Source organism: Pinus tabuliformis, chromosome 1_2 (assembly GCF_031772625.1).
Source record: "Pinus tabuliformis cultivar Carrire ecotype Pingquan chromosome 1_2, CPIR1, whole genome shotgun sequence".
In the NCBI taxonomy this organism is placed as follows: Eukaryota; Viridiplantae; Streptophyta; class Pinopsida; order Pinales; family Pinaceae; genus Pinus; species Pinus tabuliformis.
The window spans coordinates 424,469,189-424,497,160 of record NC_142298.1 but is presented as its reverse complement, the minus strand read 5'-3'; the positions used below and the strand labels follow the sequence as shown (position 1 = coordinate 424,497,160).

Genomic DNA, 27,972 nt, shown 5'->3' with positions numbered 1-27,972 from the left:
GAGTAAAGAGAAAGGCGTATAATTTTATAAATAAATGATGACATAATTTTATTAGCATCCAGAAATGACCAAATAAATTTTTTTAAATAGTAAAATACATATCTGGATTCTGAACTTGAAGACTGATATAATATATTTGTCAATTTTCTTTTTTCAGTTTCAGACTTCAGTGAATGTCATCATCATTCATGGCAACTTCAAGTTCAGCCATTCATGAGGCAGAGGAAGTGGCACATGACGCTGAAACAACCCAGAAATTTGATCCAAAGTCACCACTTTGGAAATATGTCACTACTGTTGGGAAGATCCAAGGAGGTGGATCATTGGCATGGGTTTGCAGTGAGTGTAAAAAGGAGTTTAAGGGGTCATACACACGGGTTAAAGCACATTTGCTTGGGTTAAGAAACCAAGGGGTTCGAATATGTAGTGGCCCACCTAAAGAGAATGGGAAAGATGGAAATGGTTTAAGCAAGGTAAAAATTGCAAAATATCAGAGAGAACAAGAAGAGGCAGATGCTAAAGCAAATGAAGCAAATCCTGTCTCCTATTTAAAACACTCAGTCTCAAAGCCTCCACTTTATTCTCATGCAAATGTTGGGTCAAAGCGGTCAAATTTGGGACCGCTTGAGAAGAGTTTTAATAATGATGCTCGAGAGATAGCAGATGCAGCTGTAGCCCAATGCATTTATGCAAATGGCCTTCCCTTTAACCTTGTGCGATCTCCTTACTGGGCAAAGATGGTAAAATGTTTGACTGAAGCCCCAAGAGGGTACAAGAGCCCTGGGTATGAGAAGATACGCACCACATTGTTGAGTGCTCAAAAGTTAGATTTGGAGGCTAAATTAGCCCCCATTCGTGATTCATGGCTCATTTCAGGGGTGTCCATCATTTCTGATGGATGGAAAGATCAAAGAAATAGGCCTTTGATCAATGTGATTGCTCAGAGCCCACATGGGGCAATGTTTTTGAAGGCAGTGGATTGTGAGGGGCAGGTGAAAGATTCTCAATTCATTGCTAACATCTTGATTGAAGCAATTGAATTGGTGGGGCCTGAAAATGTTGTCCAGGTAATAACTGACAATGCAACGGTGTGTAGAGCAGCAGGCCTAATTGTTGAAGGCAAATATCAGCACATTTTTTGGACCCCTTGTGCTGTGCATTCATTGAACCTCATGTTGAGCAAGTTGGGGAAGCAAATTGAGTGGATTCGAAAAATATTTGAAGAGGCAAAAGAAATTCAAGCCTTTATCACAAACCACCACATGTCCCAAGGCATCTACAGGGAATTTGCTAAGTTGGAGCTGCTTAAGGTACATATACTTAAACTTTAAAGTTTAAAGTTTATTAAATATTTGACTCTAAATTCAAATATCTAAATTGATGAATCATAATAGGTTATTCAATCAAATAATTTCAAATTTGATTCAAATTATGATTTTTGATTTTCAAATTGATTGAAATTTGAAACATTGGCAATTTGACACCTGCAGGTTGCTGAGACTCGATTTGCTTCTCACATCATAGTCTTAACAAGGCTCATGCAGGTGAAAGATGCATTACAATCAATGGTATGCAGTTCTCTTTGGAATCAATGGAGGCAATCCCAATCTGATAGAGCACAAGCAATGAAACGGTTGGTTGTTGATGACGAATGGTGGGATAAGGTGGAGTACCTCTTGGCATTTACTAAGCCAATTGTGGATTTGCTCCGTATGTTTGACACAGATATGCCTAATCTGGGAGAGGTGTATGAGGGCATTGATTCCATGATAGAGAAGATAAGGTTGGTTATAAATGCCAAGGAGAATGACCCAGATGAAATCTTTTACAGAGAAGTAAAAGATATATTGACCAAAAGGTGGAACAAGATGACCACTCCATTGCACCTTTTAGCCTATGCACTGAATCCAAAATATTATGCTGCAGAGTTGCTACGTGATCCAGAAAGAAGCGCACCAAACAAAGACCCAGAAGTCGCAGAAGGATTTAAAAATGCTTTTAGAAAGCTTTTTGTAGATCCTGAAATTGGGCTTCGGATTCGTGCACAGTTTTCTCATTTTGTGGGATCGGAGGGTTGGGGTTGTGATATTGACTGTATGCGGGACAAGAGCAGATTAAGTCCAATTGAGTGGTGGAACTTCTATGGTGGGGCACTTCCACATATCCAAAAATTGGCCATCAAGGTCTTGTCACAGGTTGCTAGTTCTTCTTCAGCAGAAAGGAACTGGAGTACATACGGCTTCATCCATTCAATGAAGCGAAATAGATTGGGCTCTAAGAAGGCTGAGGAACTAGTGTATATTCATTCAAACCTTCGCCTTCTGTCACACAAGAGAGATGAATACAAATTTGGGCCCAACAAATTATGGGGCGTGGAACCAGAGTTGCCTGACTTGGATATGACATTGAATGCCATGTCTCACATGAGTTTGTTTGATTCGGAGCCATCATTGGGAATAGGTGCATCTTCAAGTGGACATGGAAGCAATGTTCCCACTCCCAGTGCCACTTCTAGAGAGGATGTGGAAGTGGAACATTATAGTGGCATGAATGAAGACATATTTGATGATATGTAAATTTGTAATTTATGATGGTGTTTTAACTTTTAACTTTTAACTTTTAAACTTTTAAGTTTTGAACAACCATATAAATTATGACTTTATGAGTAATGATATTATGATAGTACGACTGCCAGTCATAGTTCATTTTGAAATTTGTACTTTCATTATCATAGTATGTAGTAATTAGTATGCATTATTAATTTTGGTAATGATGGTGTTTGTGTAAGTTTGTAAATTGTAATTTGTAACTTGTCATGTTGATAACTTGATGTTTGTCATGTTGATAAACATTGTTTGAAATTTGAAACAAAAACTTGATGTCTGAGACTCTGATGATATGTTGAAACTTGAAACTTGAATCATGAATGTTAGAATAATCGTTAATGATGATGGCAATGTTGAATGTTTATGCCATATGGCATATGTTGAAAGTTTGAAACTTGAAACTTGAATTGAATCAATTGATGATGATGATGATGAATCATCAATCATCAATCATGATAGATCATAGATAATTTAAATTTAGATTCTGAAATATGAATGGTAATATGAATTTTTTATTTTTAATATATATATATATATATATATATATATATATATATATATATTTTAAATTTTTATATATTTATTATGTGCCGTTTCCTGCCGTATCGTATCCAGATTTTTTGAAAATTTGCCGTATCCGTTTCAAACCCCGTACCCGTATCCGTTCCCGTATCCGTTTCAAACCCCGTACCCGTATCCGTTCCCGTATCCGTTTTCTGGTAACTTAGTCGGAGAGACATTTTCTTGGTCAACAACAAGAAAGATAGCTAGATAGGCAGCAGTTTCAGGCTAAGCGTCAAAGAGTTTGTGCATAGGTGACGCGGGCCCTGCACAAAGGGTTTGGATAGCTAGCCTTTCAGAGGCAGTCAGGAGTCGGGATTGCTTGGGGAGAGGGTAAAATCCCTCAATATATTTTTCCCAGTATTTCTCTTGGATAGAATCTTCAGCTTGGCGACATTTTATTGAACTCAAAAATTTTGTTGCATAATAATAATAAAAACCCTCACTGTTGCACCATTTTTCCCACACTGGGTTTCTCCGAGGACATTTGTCCAAAAATAACGATGTCATAATTGTTGTGTGTGTGGTAGCATTTCTCAATTTTTAACATTGTTACTTCCAAAGTGTTTATTTTATTTTATGAAGAAATTGCAATGTGATTAATTTGATATTAATCAGTAAATTAATAAATTGAATAATCAGTTAGGAGAATTAATTCCAATGGTTGCATTTTAAAGAACGTTGACATGGTATCATAGCATATTTCATGGACAGGAAGCTGAAAGGCAAAAGAAGAATTTTTTGTTGTTCAGAGGGAGCAGCAGGAGGAAAATTTCAAGGGTTGTGCAATGCCTAGCTAGGCAGTGCGAATTGCTAGGCAAGGGTTCGACTTTCCAGTTACAGTGGCAGGAAAATTCAATTTGTCCAAAAAATTGATTGCAATAAAAGGGGGCAACAACACAGTATTTTCACTGGGCATATTTCTAGTCTAGGCACAGAAGGGTTTTGCAGCAATTTGCTAGAGTAGAATTAGTGTCGAGCGGAAGAGAAAGTGCACACATAGAGGGAGATTTCTCTCTGAGGGTTTCTAGTCAAAAATCCAACATTTCCAGTTGCAGCAGGCAGTTTTTCTCACTCTAGAAGGGTGTGAAAATAGCAAAGCTAGCAGCCGAGCAAGCGAAAGAGGGAGAGTTCCATCCCAATTTGATGTTTTGCAGAGATGACCACAGTCGGGCTTAGAGATCGAGACAGGTTGGAGAGAACTTCCAATTTATCATCTGGAAGGCCAAGATGTCCTTCATGCTAGATGAGCAAGCCCTGAAAACCTATGCAGAAAATGTTGTGGCAGTACCTACTGATGTGGATCAGCTGAAAGAATACAGGAATGAAATGGCCAAGGCGAAGAGGATGATCCTAGATGGAGACCAGGACCATAGAGTCTCACACATACCGGCCAAGAATATGGCCAAAGAGATGTGGGATGCTCTCTCAGGGCTATATTAGAATCCTTCCGAGCAACGGATGATGTTCTTGAAGGAAACACTGAGGAACACCAGTATGCAAGGGTGAAGGCATAGATCCCTTTCTCCCCAGAATTAAGGATATATGGCATCAGCTTGGAGCCATAGGAGAAGTGCCTCAAGCTACAAAACTTGTGTGTTTGGCCCTGAACAATGTCTCAAAGGATTGGGAAATCTTTGTCCAAGGCATTTTGGAACGAGATACATTACCAGGATGGGACAAAAAGTGGTCAGACCCGCAGCAGGAAGAGAGGAGGCAGTCTCTAGTGAAGAGCTCCATTAGCAATAGCATCAACAAGGGATCGAAAGGTGTGAAGGAGGAAGATAATGTGGCTCTTGCATCAAAGGGGAAAGCAAAAGGTCCCAATTTGGGACAAGGCTTGTAGGGAGAAAAGAAGAAGAAAAAGGATTTATCTAAAATCAAGTGCCTCAGGTGTGGCGAGTTTGGCCACTATAGTACTCAGTTTCCTCAAAGGAAGAAGGACGAGAAGGAGAAGCAAGATCAGGCCACAAAATCTGCAAAAATAGAGAAGTTGTCCTCCAAGCTGAAGGAAGATTTCACCATGTTTGCAACTATACCGCCAGAAGTGAGGTGGGGCGATATGAAACTTTAGTCCCAGAATTGTGCAGAGACTTGGGCAGGGTCGACTGAGGCAAGCATCCGATGGAGCTTGCATCGGATGGTGTTTCCTCATGGATCATTACCCTTGCTACAGGGGACCACAGTATTCAGTGGCGGGAGGCTTAGTGCCAGTTGATGCAGTCAGATTCCAGAGTACTCGTTGCATACTAGTGATATTCAGATGCTAAGGAGTGCAAAGCAGTGTTCATAGCAGAACAAGAGGCTCAATAGCAAAGTCAACAACAACGCAGATTTCTCAGTGGGCAGTGCAGCGGCTAGCAGCAGTCAAATGCTCAAACAACAGCTACATCTCACAGACAATTGATTCAGTATTTTGGATGCTTCTCAATGGCAGTAGTTGCAGTAGCAAGAGCAACACTTGAGAGGGAGTGTTAGTTGAGTTGCAGTGCAAATGCAGAGTTGGCAACCGTACAGATTGCACAGTACAAGGTTAGCAGCAACATAAATGCAGAATCGTTGAGCTACAGTTAGTGGCAGATGAATCAGAGTCAGCGCAATGGTTGGTGGACAATGGAAGGCAGATGATCTCAGCCATCGATTAAGTTTTAATCTTGGTCGTGGGAGTTCCAATTGGAGATTATAAGAAGAGGTCGATGGGTAGACAGAGAACACACCAATGTAGATACTCAGTGATGTGGGGAGTTTGATTTTCCAATGCTAGTAATTCAATAGCAGAAATTGAGTCAGAGATCGAGTAGCAAGTGGCAGAGGGGCGGCATAGCAGTATTCTAGACGGGCTTCCAGTTCCGGAGAGTCAAAAAGAGGTCACAAATATTCTCCAAGAGGTTGCGCAGAGCCTCAAGATAGGCAATTCGATTTGGCTGAAGGGGAGGTCGTTTTCAGTTCCATAGGTTGGGAAGATCTTCTAGAGTGCCGGAAAGACATTTTCCCAATCAGGAGCAGGCGGGACAGCTTGATTGGCAGTAGTTTTGGCCTGAGCATGAGAGGGTCTACACATAGGTGACGCATGGCCTACACAAAGGGTTTGGACAACTAGCTTTTCAGATGCATTCAGGTGTCGGGATCACTTGCAGAGAGAGTAAGATCCCTCGATATATTTTTGTCAGTATCTCTCTTGTATATAGTCGCCAGTTTGGCGACATTTTATTGTACTCAGAAATTTTGTTGCTACATAATAATAAAAACCCTCATTGTTGCACTGATTTTCCCACATTAGGTTTCTCCGGGGACATTTGTCCAAAAATAGCAGTGTCATAGTTTTTGTGTGGCTAACATTTCTCAATTTCCAACATTGTTACTTTCACAACATTTATTTTATTTTGAGAAGAAATTGCAGTGTGATTAATTCGATATTAATCAGTAAATTAATAAACTAAATAATCAGTTAGGAGAACTAATTCTAGTTGTTGCATTTCAAGGAATTTCCACAATGGGCGGTCTATCCCCGTATCCATCGCACAGCGACTACCATCGCCAACTGACTCCATGATGTGATGGGGAATCCCACCTGGATCCCAACAATAGTCTAGCACTTGAGCCTTTGTGGTATAACCCACAGCCCCTGTCGAACTATGGCCATGGATATATCCCAACACCTAATCTGCTCCATCGGGTACAATCTCAATACCTCTCACCATCCAACCCCGTGAGAGGGATCGAATGCAAAAATACCTATATACGTAACAACTCGACCATGCAAGTGTTGCGCCCTGCACAACTCATGTCACCTCGTCTCACTGTCCTAGTCAACACATACGACCTGCCTAGATAACTTTGCCTTTCTCTCTCCAATGAGCAGAGGTGACCTAATCTTGTTGCAAACCCCGTCTATGTATGCCTAGAGAGGGTTGCAGTATGAAAGTAGTACAGCTTTGTTGGTTGTTGATGCATCTATCTACTCCTCATCAATCATTGACTCCAAAGATGGATGCGCATCTGCCTCCGCCTCCATCATGGGCTCAACATGAGCCTCCAACTGTTCCTCCACCATTCAGTTGTAGGGGGCTGCCATCTAGAAACTTTGTCATTGTTCCAGATGCCTCTGTGCCTACTGGCACCTTATCAATAGATATCTTTATGGGCATGTGCTCCAACCTCCTTGCCATTGTCTCAACACGTGCCATCAATGTGCTCGCGAATAGTGGTGACTCTAAAGTCACACATGATCGATCTATGCCCTTCTCACAACCACCGAGGTTATATGCCTTCGGACCAATCTCCTCATGCTTGATGCCTGGAATCACCTCCATGTAGTGGGCCTTACCCTTGGTGCACCAATATGATGAGCCCGCTCTTAATCTATGCTTCTCCTTCAAATGGAAAAACTCCCCAAACAATATAACCCTCCTAATCCCAGAGTCCAAAGCATCATACTCATTTATCCCATCTGAGAAGGATCTCAGCAAATGTACAAAGGTATTTGACTCTCTCTCTCTCTCTGGCTTATCCAAGAACTAAGGCATGGTGGGACAACTAGTCTGACCATACTTATGTGTGTGGTTCTGTCGAGTTGTGTGTGCATGTGTGGCTTCATTCTCATGTTCGAGACCCACCTTCTCCATGGTTGGCATGACCCTGCTGGTTTTGTATTTGCATTCCCGTCATTTGTTGCATCATCTCTAGAACCTATTGGTTCTGCCTCATCAACTATTGGTTCTGCGACATCAACTCCTCTAGAGCCTGTCCTTGTACCCTGTTTATGTTGCTCATTGCTCCCGAGGATCTCGTCCATGATTTCCCATGTACTCCTCCTTCCTTGTGTCACAGGAATGTCCATAGCCCTATTAATCATTTTGCATGCATGCCTAACACCTCCATGATCTTGCTAGCTTCCCCACAGCTGGCGAAGATCATGCTCTGATACCATTGTAGTATTCCTAATGGAAAAATTAACAGTAATACCAAACAATGTGCAAGGAACAACAAAATAGATAAAGAATCACAACCCAATGCAAAGCACCATAGACACCCGCAAAAGATTTTGAGCCATTTTATTAATATACTAGAAAAGGGCAGATAAAATGAGCTAAAATGATACAACCTAGGATCGCTAGGCAAGCTAAGCAAAACCCAGAAAAGATAGCCCAATGCCAAATGTGGAAGTGTCCCTAGAATGCTCTGCACACTACACAAAAATAACATGTTGCTAGTTGTTGGTTGTAATGTTGATCTCAGGGCTGAATACTCATTGTAATGCTCTAAAAATTTAGCCTCGGACTCCTCTCACAAAACCCAAAAATGGTTTGGGTTGAATCTAGATGATGAAGAAGCTCCCCAATGGGGGTGCAAATGGCTCTTTGGCTAGCTATATGCCTTATTGGAATTTTGCCATGTATACTACTCAAAAAATTATGAAACTTTAGCTATGGCCTCTCCTCCAAATACCTAAAAAAAAAACCCAAAAAAAATTTGGGTTGATTAGCATTGACCTGAAAGCCCCAAAAAAGTGTGAATTGCCCAGATTGGCTAGTTTTGCTCACTGCAGGGAAATCTTTGCTACATGAAGCCCAAATCGCTTGATGAAATACCTCTGAGATTCCTGCAAAATTCTCCTCCAAAAATGAGTCCTTCCTTTAGTCCCTAACTCCAAACATTGCCTCCTCCAACTCCTGCGCAATCATAGTCCAATGGCTTCTACGCACAGCCAGAAATAGATAAACTCGGCCCAAAAGATCTCCTTAAACTCTACCTTGCAAAATGCCACCAAACTCTAGCTCCAATGAACGAAAATCTCTCACAAAAACTCGGATCCTCTAACCCATTGTTGCTACTACAAATAATGCTCCTTGAAATCCTCTGGGCCCAAGAAATGCACATAGCTGGGCAAACTCTTGCAATGAAGCTCAAGGGAAGCCCTGAATTGGACTCCCAAATTACCTCACTAGGGAGACACTCAAAGTTCTCCAAAATGAGGGTGGAATTTCTAGTGCTAAATAGCACTCTAGCCCTTGTGCTAAACAACTCCAAGAGAAGATGAAATGTGAAGTTTAATAGTCAAAAGATGCCCAACAAATGAGTCCATCCTCCTTTTTATAATTTCTCCCCGTGCTTCTAGACTCCCTTTTAATATTATTTTATTGGTGGGGGGCATTTTCCACTTACTTTTGTCTCCATTTTAATAAAATAATATTTGTCGCCATTCTCCAATAAAATAATACTTGCCATCTTCCTCCAATAAAATCATATTTGCCCCTTTATAATTAATATTACCAAAATTGGGCAAAATTCCCTGGTGTTTCCCATGCTCGGAAAAATGGGGATATTACTGACTTTATGAGTCATTAAAGTCATGTGACTTTTTAATCACTTTATGAGCTTCTAAAAGTACATTGTACTATGTAATATTAAAGTGGCTTTCTGTTTTTAAAGCGACTATATCAGCAAAAAGATACATGCTAAAAAAAGTTATTAAAGTAACTAGGGGGACTCATTAATGAAGGGGGAGACATGAGAGGGGATCAATGTGAGCTTAGATCTCCACCCTCGATCAGAAAAACAAAGATCTAATCTCAGCCCTTGATCATAGGGATAGCACTTCTCAACATTAGAGAGACCTAAAAGAAGGAAAAAAGGCAAAGGGGTATCTCATTCTTCAGTGTAGTGTTGGAGAAGAGTAGAAGAGAAGAGGAGACGCTGAAAGGAGGGTGACATAGCAAGTGATTTGCAGCAAGGAGAAGGCTGAGAGAGCAGAGATCCTACAGCATCTTGGAGAGACTCTAAAGCTTGCAAATCGAGGAGGCTAGACTGTATAGCACCCGAAAATCAAGGACAGAAACTCAGCATGATTTTCAAGGGGCTGAAGGCAGAGACTCAGCGCAATTTTCGAGGGGGTACAGGTTGCATTAATTCTGGTCCAACATGCCCAAAAATCAAGGCAGAAATTATGGTCAGATAGCGTGATTTTCAAGGCAAAAAATCAGTCTGGCAGGCACACATTTCCAGGCAGAAAAGTTAGGTCTGGCAGCTTGAAATTCAAGGCAGATATTGCTGAGCAGTGACACGAACATCATGCTAATTCCAAGGGACAGAGGTCTGACCTGTAGCACAAAATTCGAGGAAGATCAGTCTGGACAGTGGCACGAAATCCATGGCAGAGATTGGTGGACCTGCGGCACAAATTTCTAGGAAGCTGGTCCAAGTTTCAAAGAGGAAGATGAGTACGTGTAATTAATGTTGTAGAATTTTCTCTGAGATAAAAGAAAATAAAAACCCTCTTCAAACTGATTTTCCCTTTGGGGTTTTTCCAAGGTCGCGTTAACCAAAAATCAATGTCCAAATTTGTGTGTATGCATTAGTTATTTATCAGCTGAAAGTGAAGGTGAAAAATTAGTGGTAATCTCAAGTGTTTTAATTGCAATTTTATATTCATGTTTAAATCAGCAATGAACATGGGGTTTGGGCATTAAACATGATGTGAAAAATAAATTGAAACCGAGTGGGGCTACAGGACACAAATTTTTCTACACTGTCAAGTTGTCAACAATGGCAACAAGCAAATCCAGTTTTTTATGCCAAGAGATTATTGGATTTTCTTGAGTGACCAAAGTATATCAATGGGACTATGATAGCAACAAAGGAGTCACTAGAAGCTGAGTTTTGAACCGGCCACCTATCTAACCATGATTCAAACCAGATCGAACCAGTTTAAATAAACTGGATTTGGAAAAAATACATAAAATAATTAATTTTAATGAAAAAAACTTATTTTTAAGATTACAAACCATAATTCCAAACAATCGATAGAGACAAAATATGGAAAATCTTCTCATCTATATAACACGTAAGGTTGCATATATCAAAATGGCACCGAGTGCAATACATATCGATGATATCATCAACAAAATACATAACCAATGAGGCTATAAATGGACTCTAGAGTCCAAAATCAATATGCTACAATGAGGCTCTAAATGGTCTCCATAGTTGAAAAACAATGCCACAACTCAAGCTACTAGGCCACTAGCCTACTCCAAATCACTGATCAACATGATTACTCGTCAAACTCATAACCACTACTACACATGGGATCATCACCAAGAGCTACATAAACATCATCAAGACTTCTCAAACTCCTCTACAACCTCAATAGCAGTACTAGTAGTAGCATGAGCAACAGCACTAGGACTAGCAGAACTAGAAGCACGAGTGTCAAGCTGCACAACTACTGCTTCCCTCACGAGTCACCATGTGCCATGCTTGGTCTTGGTCGTTCACTTCCTTTAGCTCCTAGTTCAACTACCAAATCTACATTGGGATCAACACCCCCAATTCCACTGGACAGCTCCAAGATGACAAAGAATCTCCAATCTTGTTATTGTTCCTCCAAAACTCAATGTTGTTGAAGAACTGTCCAAGCTCACATATTCTCACCAACACTAGAAATCAAATGTGCGAGGCAAATAGGAGCTTAAGAATCATTTTATTAGGGCCAGATTTAGGACGGAACTTACCATGGTTTGCTAAAAACCACCTATAAGTCCGATCAACATGCCCAACCATGTGGGTTCCTAACCAGCCAGTATTTTACAAAATCAGTCAGTCAAGACAAGTTAGGTATTAAACCAGTCGGTTTGGTACCAAAATCAGTCGGTTTGGTACCCAATTGGGCTTGACCAACCTGAAAATCGGATTTGTTGGGCCGGTTTGATATCTTAGGGAGCTAACTGGTCGGCTTGACCGATTTTCAGTTCCACTGGACCAGTTTTCAGGTGAACAAAGTAGGTCTATGGGACTATGATAACAACGAAGGAGTCCCCAAAAATGAAATTATATTTACATACACAAATATAGTTCAATGGGAGGAGAAAACAAAGATATATATATATATATATAGAGAGAGAGAGAGAGAGAGACCAAATTTGCTCATGTATATAGCATGTAAGAGTGAATATAACCAAATGGCACCAAGAGAGATACATATGAAACAAAATAAATAAACATTAAGTCTCTATACAGCCTCCAGAGTCCAACAAACTTCATGCTAAAGCATACAAGGGATAACCAACAGCTAGATATCATAACAATCAATCAACAAACTCATACCCACTGTTGGGAATGGGAATCTCATCTATATCATCATTATCATATTCAGGAACATCCTTTATATTGAATCCTAAAGTGACTTGCATACTAGTACTTACTGCTACTATAGCATCATCTATCAAGCCCATCCATCCCAAGTCATCATCATCAACGTGCATCAGTTATCACTAACTACTCTGAGGGATCAATATCATCCAAGAAAATGGGATACATATCACAAAATTTTCCCAACAACTAATACTGTCCCAAATGAAAGTTGTTTTCCACAAAGGCAAGATCATTCAATAGGTATTGTTTCAAGCAATTTCTCTTCTTTCTGTTAACATGCTCCAACGTAGACTGATTGCACTCACACCGGAATGCACTGCAAGTTTGACTCAATATCCTAATTGTAAAATTTAGTCATTGAGAACAATGACTACCAAATGATTCCCACCAATTTATTGGAAATTAGTTTGTTACTTTGGCTAGAAGTTCAAGTAGTTTCAAAACAATGGAACTGCTTACCTGGTTGGCCTTCACCTCTTCCAAGCATAGTTAGGGTTTTGACAAGTTACCTACTAAAAACACCTACCTACATATGTATTTTCAACTAGAGCCTCTAATTGATATCCATGCAATCTAGGTAAGTGAAAAATCCATCTTTGACCTTCCAAGTTTATATTTTCAACTAGAGCCTCTAATTAAGAACCATGCACTCTAGGTAAGTGAAAAATCCATCTTTGACCTTCCAAGTTTAGCAAGTACAAATTCAGATTTGTAATGGTACCCTGGGTTCAAAAGATACTTTGTAAAGGTACCTTTCGTTTAAGAAATACCCAATGACATCTATATGTCAATGGAATTCCTTGTTCCATTTATTATCAGTGATCACAAAAGTACGGTATTTCTTTATCGTTGTATGTTGCCTTTATCTATGCTTTCACCCAATCTATGGCCTCATAAATGTAAGCCATGTCCAATTTATCCCCATCCACCATCCGCAACACCTTAACGAGAGGCTCAAGTACTTTCACAACCTTTGATGCTTTAGTCCAAAAATTGTCCACATAAATGCTTTTACTAATTTCTTCCCCATCATTATTACAATTATTCCATGATCAATTCTCTTCATCACTATAAAACATCCTTTTCAAGTAATGTGCTCAAGGAAGAAAGATTGCAAAGTAAGGAAGTTCACTGCAAATATGGTGATGGTAGGCCTAGCAAGCTCCCTGATCTCTATGTTTTTCCTTATTATGTTCTATATCCATGAGTGGTTGTAGATATATTTGGTAATGCTCCTAGCATGATCTACAATCTTCACATTGTTGAGAAATCTAGGGCAGCTAGATTATGTGTGACTTCTCTTTTCTTTGATAATTGTTTGTGATGTTCTTTACCTTTAACTTCATGTACTTATAATTTGCTTCTTATCTCAATTAGTATGATGTTCTTATCATCAAACAACTACCAAAACATGAATATCAATAGAACAAATGGACACAAGATGTAGGTTGTTAACCAGGGCCAAAACCTCTACAAGAGATGAAAACCCACAAGAAATTCTTCTCTTCTTATAGAATCCTCAAATGACGAATTCCAAGACCTTTAGACCCAAGACTGAGACCCCTCCAAAACCAAGTCAACCCCTTTCTTGATGAGCCTATCTTAAACAGTTTCCAGTGACAAGTTTCAGACCTCCAGCAACTGTTTTAACTTTGATTCTCCAACAACTTCTGCAACTTCGACCCCCAACAACTTCTACAACTTTGACCCCAAGCAACTTCCGCAACTTCGACCCCAAGCAACTTCACACATGTGGGAGAAAGAGGCTAGTTTAGGCCTCCTTTTCTTCTTCGCTTGGCTTTCTTTATTTTTCTTAGTCAAATGGATGGTATCTTCTTTTTTATCACAGATTTTGGCCTTCTTTAGACATCTGAATTTCCGTCCTTGTAGCTGCAAAAACCCTAGCTTCTTCTTCACACGTGTGAGAGATATATACCCAAAAACTTCATTTTTTTGTCTTCTAGTCTTTCCTTGATCTTTGCTTGCTTTTTGGACTTCTTCTTGTGGTCGAACTTCCTTGGATTATCTCTTTCAAATGAGGTCAATTACTTCTTATATATAAGCTTCTAAGGAGGACGAGTTACCCCTTTATGAGGCCAACTTCTTCTCTATAGGTTGTCTTGGCCTTGGAGGGACACTGACACATTTTGACTCAACATAAATTCTTTTGATTTGATACAAGATGCCCAATAGGGTCTATTACATATCACAATGACTCTTTTGACTCCTTGACTCTATGACAAACCTAGAAGCATACAATGGGTGCTTTGACCTAAAACAAATTAACTTTGAGAGCATAAAACCCCATGCTTTATCAATGACAATAATATTTTTCTTTCTCTTTACATCAAATATATAAAATCAAGAGTACATGAGATATTCTGAAGATCGAACCTAGTTACATAATTCAACACTCCCTCTTAACTAGGGAGTTATTCATAATACATTGATGGTACATGGACATTCTCATATTGAATAATTCTCATAAGAAGAGTCAGATTGGTGAGCCATCTCATAAGCTATCTTTTCAGCTTATATCAGTGCATCTCATCATATCAACCGAAATTGTCATATAGTAAGGCCTTGACTAACAATTCTATCTCTCAACTAGATTAGAGCACAATGTTGAGGAGATAATGACTTATAGACACCTTCATCATTGTCTCTCAAGGCACATACCTTATCCAAATGTTCACAAGGTATGTCCTTTTAGGACCATTCCCTTCTTGTATTTACACATCCTCAAGGAATCTCCAATTCGACTACTCTTGCCTATTGGATGCCCTACCTCATCCTCAAAAAGTATCAATATCGATCTTAGATGCTTACCCAATCCTCCATTCTTTCTTCATGATGCAAAGATAAGAATGATGTGTCTATCTCTCCCTCTCAACTAGGAAAGATCTACTCATTCCTTTGCATGAAAGGAATATACCCAAGCTCCCTCTTAACTAGGGACTTGTTTCCAACAATAGCTATCTATTTCTTCATGGAAATCATCGTACTATGAGCTGCTTGTAAGGCTCCTCTTTCTGCATCATGATGCCATGAATAAAATTCAACTTCTACATCATGGAGCCATCTTCTTCCATAACTTCTTTATAGAGATTCGACCATCTTTCTCATCACTTTCCCTCAATGAAACATAGTGGTGGACCAATTACTGCTAGTCATGTCATCCTTCTTATCATCGAAAAATGACCTTTGTCATCATCTGGCAATCATTCATACTGCTACCGCTTCCAAGTCATGTGCCTTTCAGAATCATTTATCAAATTTTATGTGTACTTAGGTGAATTTCTATAACATTCCGTTGGTAGCCCTGTTCCAATCCAACCAAATGCTTTCTTTCAAAAATAAAAAAATGAATATTAAGCCAAAATTACCTCTTTATGATGGCCTTTTGTCAAATCATCCGCTTCTGCAACATCAACATCCCTTTTGTATACTATACAAATCCATCTCCAAGACATTTATTACCAAGGTTCTCCTACTATACTTATCAGAGTCTTCATAGCTTCTTCATGGAGATGTTATAGCTAATCCTTCTAATTGTCATCTGATGTTGATTAATCATCTTATCTAAGTAGTTGTAGAGACACATCTTCATGAACTCTCCTTTCAACTTCTTCACATATTGCTTTCTCGAGATCTCTATACATAGCTCCTCTTACATAGGAACAATTGTTGCCCACCACTTCATATTCTTCATGAGGTCATCTGATGTTGATTCTATCATGTCATAATGTGGAAGATTTCAAGGCATATTGTTTTCATGCTTGCATGTATCATTCAGAAGGAAGAGTTCCTTCATCAATCATGCTCATGAGATAAAGCATTATATCCATTCGATCTGCAATTAAGAGATGACATGATTTTATCTATCTATTAAAAGTTACCAAATATATGCATATCATTTCCTTCATGTTATCATCTAGACTTCCTTTAGCAGCTTCCTTTCCCTTGCATGAAGATGGAAAAATACTTCAACTAAATTGGCATGCTGCACTTCTCTGTCATCATACCTTCATCCTTTAAACATGTGGAGTCCACACTAGGTGGAATGTAGACTGTCTATATATCATTTGCTTCTTCAAGTAGTGTTAAAATTGGCAACTAGCGCCAAACTCCATGTGGGTAATCTTATTTATGGCAGCTGATATTTTGCGTGGATTCCTCTCTTCGAGAGGTGTAGGATTGATCTAAAAATCATCCAATTCCGACATGTATTTATGGAGATATGAATTTATTTATATTATTTGACAATTTATCAAGGTCGGCTAACAACCAAATAACCCCCAACTCAACCTCAATGTTGCATTTAAATAGAGGAGGCCTCAAGTCATTTGTTACACACATCTCTCATGATCTCTCTCCACTCGTTTGGGTTTGGTGGCAAGAGAGGTCAAGTGGGAGATCTCGCCGCAGTTCTAGAGAGGAGATCTAGTTGATGTCCTAGAGAGGAGATCTAGCCATAGCCACAGTCACAAGCAAGCCCTAGCCGCAGTCATGAAGAAAGCCTTAGTGATGCAGGAGCATCCGAACTTAGCTAGCAATGTGAAAGATTGTTCACATGTTGTGGGTAAACAAGTTGAATTTCATTGACCTAATTGGTCAAAAGTCAGTTTTACTAAGAGGGTTTGATCTCTCAAGAAATGATTTGTATTTCATTATTGTAATAGTTAGAAATTGTCTTATTTTAGGTTCAAAGATAAGTTGTTAGCATAGGTGTGAGGTAGAGCTAGGAATTAGAAGATTTGCTATTAGATTTATTAAAAATAGAGATTGAGTTGTTAGACATAGTTAGAGTGATATCTGATTGATAAAAGGAAGGAAAAATGTAATGAAAAGAGATAAGATTGAGGAGAGGATTGAGTGGAGCGAGAGCAAGAATAGTGTGTGGATTTCATATGAAACAGAGGTCTTTTATTTTGTTGTAATCAGGCCCAAGGCCGAGACTCTGTAACTCTTTTATTATGAATAAATTGTTGTTGTGCGCGTGATTACATATACAGCCTGTGGAAATCCTCGAGTGCTTTGTTTTCTTTGTATTCGGGCAGAGTGTTATTTCCTTTGTTTTTCTATGTTTATGCCTAAATCACAGAATGAACAGAAGTCGGAGGCTTTTTATATAAATCTTATTGTTTGATCCGCTTTAATCCTGACCGTTGGATCACCGATATCGGGTCAGCGGAGTTTATTACATCGTTTTGGTCCCGCAAGCGAAAACCCCGACTTACACTAAAAATCGGCGCAAAACAGAGATCAGATCCAAGTCCGGACGTGAAATATTATTGACGGGAGCCTATACCTTATCGGGTCCGAAAGACTGATCGGATCGGCGCTTTGAAGTGCAAGGAGTCTAGCAGTGGGCATCGCGATTTGCGATCGGCCAATTCAATCGTGAACTAATCGCAACCGTTGGATCACGAAAGCGGTCGCGCTACAATGAATGGTATTTCGGGCGCCTTAAAGGTTGTAAGCTGTTTTGAAGGGTCAGCACCCGATCCCATTTAACCTTTGACACATAGCCGCGGAGGAGAGATAAAAACTGTTTATCAGGCAGTTAACCCCCGGCTTATTGTCTCACCTGAAATCTCCGACAACCGTCAGATCTCACAGATCCAGATCGACGGCCACAAATGATCAGCGTGTTGACTTTCGGTGTACGACGAGCACGCCGACTTAAAAAGGTAAATTTCATTATTTTTGGTTGTTTTCAAAGGAATTCCGATATAAAAGGGAAAAGGTCGGGTTATATTTAAAAAGGAACCGCGGGGTGATTATTTGGGTTTTCGTGAGTTCTGCTTCCGTCTGCGTCATTTGTGGTATCAGAGCACAAAGATTAAGGTTGACTGCAGCAAAAACGCCGCCAAGGAGAGGAGTTGGCATTGGTCGAGGAAGACTTGAAGCGAATGCAGTTCTGTTAGAAGAGATCTGAAGTCTGTGTACGAGAATGGAAACAATCGAGACTGCTCAGAGAAGAATACCTGATGAAGGAGCTAACAGTGCTAAAGAAGAATCTTTTGAGGAAGAAGAAGAGGAGGACAATGAAACTACCAGAGTTATCAAGATGTTGGCGAAAGTAGGAGGAAAAGCAAAGATGGAAATTCCTATGTATGAAGGGAGTCTCAATACAGAAGAGCTAATGGATTGAATCAATTCATTGGGAAAATATTTTGACTATGAAGAGGGAACTAATGACAAAAAGAAGGTGAAATTTGCAGTTACCAGATTGAAGGGTCATGCAGCTATTTAGTGGGATGAACTACAGACATCCAAAGCGAGGAAAGGAAAGTCCAAGATCAAGCAATGGGACAAAATGGTAAGTAAAATGAAAGCCAAATTTATGCCTAAAGACTATCAGTTAAATTTTTTCAAACAGTTGCAAAATTTAAGGCAAAAAGGAATGTCTGTTAAGGAATACACATAATAGTTTTATAGATTGAGTATTAGAGCGGGACATGCAGAAAATGACATGGAAAAGGTAGCTAGATATATCAATGGTTTAAGGTATGACATCCAGGATGAGATCAGCTTGTTGAATCTAAAGACTATTGAAGATGCCTATCAAGCAGGTTTGAAGGTTTGAAGGCAAAAGAGAAGATGTTGAGAAAACAGACTCAGAGGAATAGAGGAAAAAGCTCAGTAAGAGGTAGAGGAACTACCAGACCAAGGGGACAACAGCATCAGCATGAAGCAAGCAACTCAAGTAGCAGACCACCACAGAGGAGAGATTTTAACAGTGGAAGATTTGCTCCCAGAGGAAGACGCTAAGGAAGAGATGTTCGATGTTATACATGTGGAGAATGGGGACATGTGTCATGGGACTGTCCTCATAATAAACCAGCAAGTCAAAGGAATGCGAATGTGGCTGAGGCAAAGCCAAAACCACCTCTACTTATGGAAAAGGAAGAACCCCCTGAAGTAGGAGAATCCCTGTTATTGAGAAGGACCTTGCTTAAGACAGAGAAGGAGATTGAAGAACCAGCTCAGAGGAAGAGTTTGTTCAGAACTACATGCAAATCTAAAGGTAAATGTTGTAAAGTGATAATTGACAGTGGAAGCACTGATAACCTTGTTTCTACAGAGATGGTGGACAAGCTAGGGTTGGTAAAGACAATACACCCTACTCCTTACAGAGTGTCATGGTTACAGAAGGGACATCAGATTATTGTGATAGAACAATGCAAGATTGAGATACAAATTGGTACGTATAAAGATGTGATATTATGTGATGTAATGCCCATGGATGTATGCCATGTATTACTAGGAAGACCGTGGCAATTTGATCGAAAAGTTATTCATGATGGGAGGAGAAACACTTATACTCTGGAGAAGGATGGAACTAAACATACACTACTGCCATTGAAGGATGACGCTGACAAAGGAGCATTTGAAAACAGTGTTATGTTGTTGAGTGGGAAGGAGTTGTTACAAGAGGTTGAAAAGGGTGAAGAAATGCATTTTGTTGTCATAGGAAGACCTAAGGTAATTTTGACTTCCACAAACTTAGATGATTTACCTGAAGAAATTAAAACTTTGTTGAATGATTTTGTTGATATTGTTGTGGATGAGTTACCAAATGCATTGCCACCGATCAACAGTATTAGTCATCATATTGATCTAATACCAAGAGCAAGTTTGCCAAACAAAGCAGCATACAGATTAACTCCTCAAGAGAATGAAAGAGTTGGAAGACAAGTGCAGGAGCTTATGGATAAGGGGCTAATCAGAGAAAGTCTTCGTCCATGTGCTGTACCAACAGTACTCAGTCCAAAGAAAGGAGGTGAATGGTGAATGTGTACAAATTCCAGAGCTATAAACAAGATCACTATCAGGTATAGATTTCCTTTACCACACATGGATGATTTGATGGATTGTTTGAGTGGATCCAAATATTTTACTAAAATATATTTGAAGAGTAGATATCATCAGATAAGAATTCGAGAAGGCGATGAATGGAAGACTACATTTAAAACAAGCAGTGGGTTGTATGACTGGTTAGTGATGCCTTTTGGACTCACTAATGCACCTAGCACATTCATAAGATTAATGAATGAAGTCTTGAAGGAATATGCAGGCAAGTTTGTTATTGTTTATCTTGATGATATTCTAGTTTTTAGTATAAGTAAAGAAGAACATCTAGAGCATCTTAAGTTGGTTCTAAGAACTCTGCAGAAAGAGAAACTACTGATAAACCTGAAGAAATGTAGATTCATGAAGGAAGAATTGATTTACTTTGGATTTGTAGTTTTCTAAAGAAGGACTAAAGATGGATCCAGAGAAAGTCCAAGCAATTTCGAACTGGCATACTCCCAGAAATATATTTGAGGTACGGAGCTTCCATGGTCTTGCAAGTTTTTACAGAAAGTTTATCAAAGGCTTTAGTCAGATTTGTGCACCAATTCTTGAAACAATTAAGGAGATCAATCAGCCATTCGAGTGGACAGAAGCAGCAGATAGAAATTTTAAATTGCTGAAGAAGAAAATCACAGAGAAACCAGTTTTGGCTTTACCTGATTTTGAAAAGGTATTTCAAGTTGAAACAGATGCTAGTGGAGTTGCAGTTGGCGCAATTTTGAGTCAGGAATAGAGACCAATAGCATACTTTAGTGAGAAATTGAATGAAGCTAAGAAGAAGTATTCTTCTTATGATAAAGAGTTTTATGCTATTGTTCAAGCCTTGAAAAAATGGAGACATTATTTGCTGCCAAAGGAATTCATATTGTATTCAGACAATCATGCCTTACAGTTCATCAATAACCAGCCGAAATTGAACCAGAAACATGCCAAGTGGGTAGAATTTTTGCAAAGCTTTACTTTTGTGATAAAACACAAGAGTGGTAAGTCAAAAAATTCGCTAATGCATTAAGCAGGGTAAGTTTTATTGTGCAAGAATTCAAAGTGGGTGTTGTAGGATTTGAAGAAATGGTTGAAATGTACAAAGATGATGCAGATTTCAAAGATATCTATGCAACAGTTCAGAATCCAATAGTTCATAACAGAAGTCAGTGGATGGACTATCTCATTCAAGGAGGCTTATTGTTTAAAAGCAACAAGTTGTGTATTCCCAAATGTTCTATGAGGGAAAACATAATAAAGGAGAAACATAGTGGAGGATTATCTAGTCACTTTGGACAAGATAAAACCTTTGCTCAGGTGAATGCTTTTTATTATTGGCCAAAAATGCAGACTGATGTTAAGAAATTTGTTGAGAAGTGCAGGATATGTCAGCATGCTAAAGGAAGGAGCCAGAATACAGGATTGTACCAGCCATTGCCAATACCAGACCGACCATGGGATGCAGTTAGCATGGATTTTGTTTTGGGCTTACCTAAAACTCAAAGGGGAATGATTCTATTTATGTTGTGGTAGATAGATTTTCCAAGATGGCACATTTCATTGCTTGTAAGAAGACTAGTGATGCAACACATATAGCTAATCTATTTTTTTCAAAAATTGTAAGATTACATGGATTGCATGTAAGTATTGTGTCTGATAGAGATACAAAGTTTGTAGGGCATTTTTGGAGAACTCTTTGGAAGAAATTGGGAGCTAACCTCAGTTTTAGTTCAGCATACCATCCTCAAACAGATGGACAGACTGAAGTAGTAAACAGGAGCTTGGGAAACATATTGAGAAGTTTAGTGTATCAAAATCCTAAGCAGTGGGATTTAGCACTAGCTCAAGCTGAATTTGCTTATAATGATACTCCAAACCTAAGTACTGGAATGAATCCATTTGAGATTGTTTTAGGAATGAATCTAAGAGGTGTGTATGAGCTCAGAAATTTGGGTAAACAAGAGACAAGAAGTGCAAAAGCTGAAGAGTTTGCAGAGCAGATGCATAGGCTACAAGAAGATGTCAAAGGCAGATTGCAAGAAAGCAGCAGCAAATACAAACAGAGGGTAGATACGAAAAGAAGAGAGAAAGAATTCCAAGTGGGAGATTTAGTGATGGTGTATTTGAGAAAAGAAAGATTTCCTGCTACAACTTACAATAAACTAAAAATGAAAAAGATAGGACCATGTAGAATTAAAAGAAAGTTTTCAAGTAATGCTTATGAAATTGAGTTGCCAGAAGGGATTGGAATATCACCTATCTTCAATGTTGCAGATTTGTATCCATACAAAGAGGCAGAGATAGAGCTACAAGAGGAAACTACAAGAGATGAAGTTCAAATTGTGAACTGGGAAGAACAAATGCCAAAGACAGCTAAGAAAGAAGTGGAAGTTGTTTTGGAGAAAAGAGTATCCAAAAGAACCAGAGGACAAACTTATTTCCAATATCTAGTCAAATGGAAAGGACAACCAGTGGAGGATGCTAGCTGGTTGACAACAGCAGAATTGCAGAAGTATGGAGTAAGTCCTGAAAGTTTGAAGGATGATTCTTTTCTTCCCCGGGAGTCTGATGCAGGAGCATCCGGACTTAGCCAGCAATGTGAAAGATTGTTCACATATTGTGGCTAAACAAGTTGAATTTCATTGATTAGTCAAAAGTCAGTTTTATTGAGAGGGTTTGATCTCTCAAGAAATGAATTGTATTTCATTACTGTAATAGTTAGAAATTGTCTTATTTTAGGTTCAAAGATAAGTTGTTAGCATAGGTGTGAGGTAGCGCTAGGAATTAAAAGATTTGCTGTTAGATTTATTAAAAATAGAGATTGAATTCTTAGACATAGTTAGAGTGATATCCAATTGATAAAAGGAAGGAAAAACGTAATGAAAAGAGAGAAGATTGCGGAGAGGATTGAGTGGAGCGAGAGCAAGAATAGTGTGTGGATTTCATATGAAACAGAGGTCTTTTATTTTGTTGTAATCAGGCCCAAGGCCGAGACTCTGTAACTCATTTATTCTGAATAAATTGTTGTTGTGTGCGTGATTACATATACACCATGTGGAAATCCTCAAGTGCTTTGTTTTCTTTGTATTCGGGCAGAGTGTTATTTCCTTTGCTTTTCTATGTTTATACCTAAATCACAGAATGGACAGAAGTCGGAGGCTTTTTATATAAATCTTATTGTTTGATTTGCTTTAATCTTAACCGTTGGATCACCAATATCAGGGCGGCGGAGTTTATTACATCGTTTTGTTCCTACAAGCGAAAACCCCGACTTACACTAAAAATTGGCACCAAATAGAGATAGGATCCAAGTTCGGACATGAAATATTATTGACGGGAGCCTATACCTTATCGGGTCCAAAAGACTGATCATATCGGCACTTTGAAGTGCAAGGAGTCTAGACAGTGGGCATTGTGATTTGCGATCGGCCGATTCAATCGTGGCCGTTAGATCGTGAACTAATCGCAACCGTTGGATCACGAAAGCGGTCGCGCTACAGTGAATGGTATTTCGGGCGCCTTAAAGGTTGTAAGCTGTTTTGAAGGGTCGACACCCAATCCCATTGAACCTTTGACACGTAGCTGCGGAGGAGAGATAAAAACTGTTTATCGGGCGGTTAACCCCCGGCTTATTGTCTCACCTGAAATCTCCGACAACCATTAGATCTCACAGATCCAGATCGACGGTCACAAAGGATCAACGCGTTGACTTTCGGTGTACGACGAGCGCGCCGATTTAAAAAGGTAAATTTCATTATTTTTGGTTGTTTTCAAAGGAATTCCGATATAAAAGGGAAAACGGTCGGGTTATATTTAAAAGGGAACTGTGGGGTGATTATTTGGGTTTTCATGAGTTCTGCTTCCGCTTGCGTCACCTAGCCGCAAGTGAAGAGGAGACTGAGCCGCAGTTGAAAGAGAGCCCTAGCAGCAGTTAAGGAAGAGATTTGGCCGCAGTCCAAGGAGGCCCAAAATCCGCAGTCAAAGGAGGCCTAAATCCACAGCAAAGAGAGGCCTGATCCGCAGCTAAGAGGAGCTCCAATACTTAGCCAAAAGGGACCCTTAATCTGCTGTCTAAAGAAGCCCTAATCTTTTGTCGAAACAAGGCCCTAAACTGCAGTTAAGAGAGGCCTAATTCGTAGCAAGGAGGAGGCCTAAGACGCAGTCAAGAGAGGCCTAAAGACGCAATCAAAAGAGGCCAGATCCGCAACAATTGAGGAGCCCCAATACACAGCCAAGAAGAGACCCTAAGCCGCAGCAAGAGCAGCCCTAAAGCAACTAGAATAAACTTGTTGACAGTGTGAAAGAAGCATGAGTTGTTGTAGGTGACAGCGTAGTAATAGAGGCTATGTCTAGGCATGTGTTAAGGACTTGTTTGGGCCCGCTGAAGGAGATCGCAGCTACATCTAGCTGCTTTGCTAGGTTGCAAGCCATAGCAAGCAACTAAGGTTGTTCCAAGGCAGCATTGAGGTGTACATTGCTTGCAGGAGGCAGCATGGACAAAGGGGAGACTCCCCTAGGTGGACAGCAGCCCTAGAAGGGCTTAGTTTGCTAACAACGTGGAAGGTTAAGGATCGCATATTGTACCCTAACCAGAATTGCAGGAGCAGCAAGCAATCAAAGGAAGGTTGCAGCAGTGTTATGTGGAGGGCTACTAGATTGATGATCTAATAAAAGGATATGCTACAGCGCTCTTAGTGAATGTTTGAAGACTGTCATAAGAATTCAGGGCTGCATCTTAGAACAGTCATCATTAGCAGAATGATGGACGAACTATTGTTGTCATAAAATATCTTATTTATATATTTGTACTATCTTTCTCTCTCTGCTGAACTATTGAAGAATATAAGAACATTTGATCAAGTGTTTCCCCACATTGGGGTTTGTCCCTAGCTAGTGCCACATCTTATGTCCTCTTATCTTGGCTTGTCTTCTACTGTTTATGTTTATGTTCTATTTGCATTTTACTATCAAGCTAATGTGATTGCTAAGCTGGAAATTGATATTGGGCCTATAAGAAAAATTGAAGTAAATTTCTCTTAAGCATAGAACATACCTAAAATTAACAAGTAGTGATGAACCTTTTTTTTATTAACAAAGATTCTTGTGGAGGATCTTGATGATCCATTTTCTGCAAATACGTCATTCTAATGATGATGAGGTGTGATGAGATCTTATCTTCCAATCTTGCTAGATGACGTGCTTCAATCATGCAAATTGCTAACTTTGTTATCCTTTTATGCTTCTAATGTGATGGCGTCTCAATACTACTAAAATGCATCCTACCATTAATGCTTGTTGTCTCAAAAATAAAATTAATGTATGAGAGACCTTTAATAGTAGAGGTCTTTCACTTCTTTCTTTTTTTCTTTCTTCTCTTCCGGTTCTTCTACTTCTTCAGTCACATGGGCTTCACTTCTTTCTTTCCTTTTCTTGTTGCCCTTCTTGAGTTTAGGATAATTCCTCTCGTAGTGCACATATTCATTGCATTCATAACACTAAATCTTAGACATGTCAACTTTCTTTTGAAATCTCTTTCGAGGTTCAAATTTCCCAAACTTTCCTTTCTTCCTTGACATAGTTGCAAATGCTTGAGTTTGCTCATTAGATTCAACGTCATTCTTTGCTTTTAATATGGTTTCTTCAATCTTACATAATGCCCATATATCACTGAATGATGTAGCTTCCTTCTTTACATAGATGCTTGATATAAAGTTGCCCCATTGATTCGGTAGTGCATTGAGTACACAAGTGGTCATTTTTGGATCTGACATTGTTTCTCCTAGCTCTTGTAGTCGATCTTTAATTTGAGATATCTTCTTGAGATATGAAGTTACCCCTTATTCCCTTGATGCTTTCATTTTGTATAATTTGGTTCTTAAGGATATTATTTCCCCAATTGTACTTACAAAGTATAGTTCTACTAATTTGTCATAGATCTCTTTTGATGTCTTTGATTTTGCTACAGAGGGAATGAGAGAATCCTTGATAGATTCAATGAGGTTCTTTGAGCCCTTATTTATCCTTTCATATATTTTGATAATGCTTGAGATCGTTCTTGAGGAGGCTTTGTGATGGAGCCTTTGACAATCAAAAACTTCATTTTCTATGAGAATCAAATCTATTATTTTCTTCCATGCAAGGTAGATTGATGTCCCAACAAGTTTATCGTTCTCCTTGACGAAAGTAATCATTTGATTTGAAGGTAGAGACATGAATATAAAGTACTTACTTTATAAATGAATATGCCTCCTTAAAGATGATGTCTTCGACTAGAGTGTGAGATTTACAATGAGGTAGGGATGACAATGCTTCTTCTTCAAGATGAGGAGAGATGTTCTTATTCCTTCAAAAATGCTTGAGGTTTGCTCTTTTCTTCAATATGAGGGAGATCACTTTGATTCATTTGATGATGATGATGAAATTCTCTTCTTGCTTTCTTTTGATGATGATGTGGAATGTGGGAAGCTTCCCAAGATGCTTCAAGTGTGTAATGTCTTTCTTTCTTTGAGATGGAGGTAGGGTCCTTGTGATGTGATGACTAGATCTTCTTGATGCTCTTCCTCTTATATTCGGCCCTTATGTATACCTTTTAAATGAGTGATCTTCAAGTTGCCTTTCCTTGTCACCTTAGCTCTGAAATCATGTTGAGAAATCATCTAAGTTGCCTTTCCTTGTCACCATAGTTGCCTTTCCTCACCTTAGCTCTTTACCTTTAACTTCTTGTACTTATTAATTGCTTCTTCTTATCTTGATTATTATGATGTTCTTATCATCAAACAGCTACCAAAACATGAAGATCAATAGAACAAATGGGCACAAAGTGTAGGTTGCTAGCTAGGGCCAAAACCTCTCCTAGAGAGGAAAACCCACAAGAAATTCTTCCCTTTTTATAAAATCTTCAAATAACAAATCCCAAGATCTTTTGACCAAAGACTGAGACCCCTTCAAGACCAAGTCAACCCCTTTCTTGATGAGCCTTCCTTAAATAGTGTCTAGCAACAAATTTCGACTCTCAAGCAACTGATGTAACTTTTTTAAATTTAGGTATATTCTATGCTTAAAGCAATTTACTTCAATTTTTCATATTAGCCCAATGACAATATTAAGATTAGCAATCACATCAGCATGATAGTAAAGTGCAGATAGAACATAAACAGTAGAAGACAAGCCAAGACAAGAGGACACAAGATGTGAAACCAGCCAAAGACAAACCCCAATGTGGGGAAACCCTTGATCAATTCTTCTTATATTCTTCAAGGTCTAGCAGAGAGAGAGATAGTACATATACATCAGAAGTCAACACTTTGACTCGACTATTAGAATAATGTTATTTTAGTGTTTAATGCTCATTCGGATAAGATCGTCTGTGATCTTATTAGCAGTTTCTTAGAAGAAACTTGTTGTTTCTATTTCTTAGTAGAAACTTGTTGTTTCTATTTCTATAAATACATTTGTATTATTTATTGAGCTTCATTGCTCATTGTAAATCAATTCAATTCATTCATTGATTATGGTATCAGAGCTCGGGTATTTTTTTCGAAATAATTTTTCATTGTTTGAAAAATTTTGCTTCATTTCGAAATAGCTCTCTAGGAGTCTGAAATTTTTTTTACTGGGCGTCATAATTTCTGAGCCGCAGTTTTTCTGAGGGTTTTCATACCAGAGTTGTCCGTGTAGTGTTGGGTCGGATTTGGTTTGATTTCAGGTTACAACGGGTGTGGATTTCTACGTTGCAAGAGGTTTCGTTCTGATTGGCGCAGTAATCGAAGGATTTTCCCGCTCCTGTTCTGAGATCTCCAGTGCCTGA

The 27,972-nt window shown here is 39.1% G+C and overlaps 2 protein-coding genes across 2 annotated transcripts in view; one reads left to right on the top strand and one right to left on the bottom strand.

The window, feature by feature from the left end:
* Window positions 1-27,972, bottom strand: part of LOC149206157 (CLP protease regulatory subunit CLPX1, mitochondrial-like) — a 273,918-nt gene that overhangs the window by 108,695 nt on the left and 137,251 nt on the right. The window lies entirely within an intron of this gene.
* On the top strand, window positions 123-27,972 carry LOC149206158 (uncharacterized). The gene is made up of 3 exons (XM_089396229.1): window positions 123-1,310; window positions 1,491-2,528; window positions 27,871-27,972. Exons 1-3 carry the CDS (start codon window positions 174-176, stop codon window positions 27,970-27,972), a joined length of 2,277 nt encoding a protein of 758 aa, XP_089252355.1. The 5' UTR covers window positions 123-173.

What these genes read in the sequence shown, in the direction of transcription:
- LOC149206158 (XM_089396229.1), top strand. Translation starts at nt 174, where the DNA reads ATGTCATCATCATTCATGGCAACTTCAAGTTCAGCCATTCATGAGGCA. An exon ending in CTAAGTTGGAGCTGCTTAAG is followed by an intron (nt 1,311 to 1,490) that starts GTACATATACTT and finishes TGACACCTGCAG; the next exon opens with GTTGCTGAGACTCGATTTGC. An exon ending in CTTCTAGAGAGGATGTGGAA is followed by an intron (nt 2,529 to 27,870) that starts GTGGAACATTAT and finishes GTTTGATTTCAG; the next exon opens with GTTACAACGGGTGTGGATTT.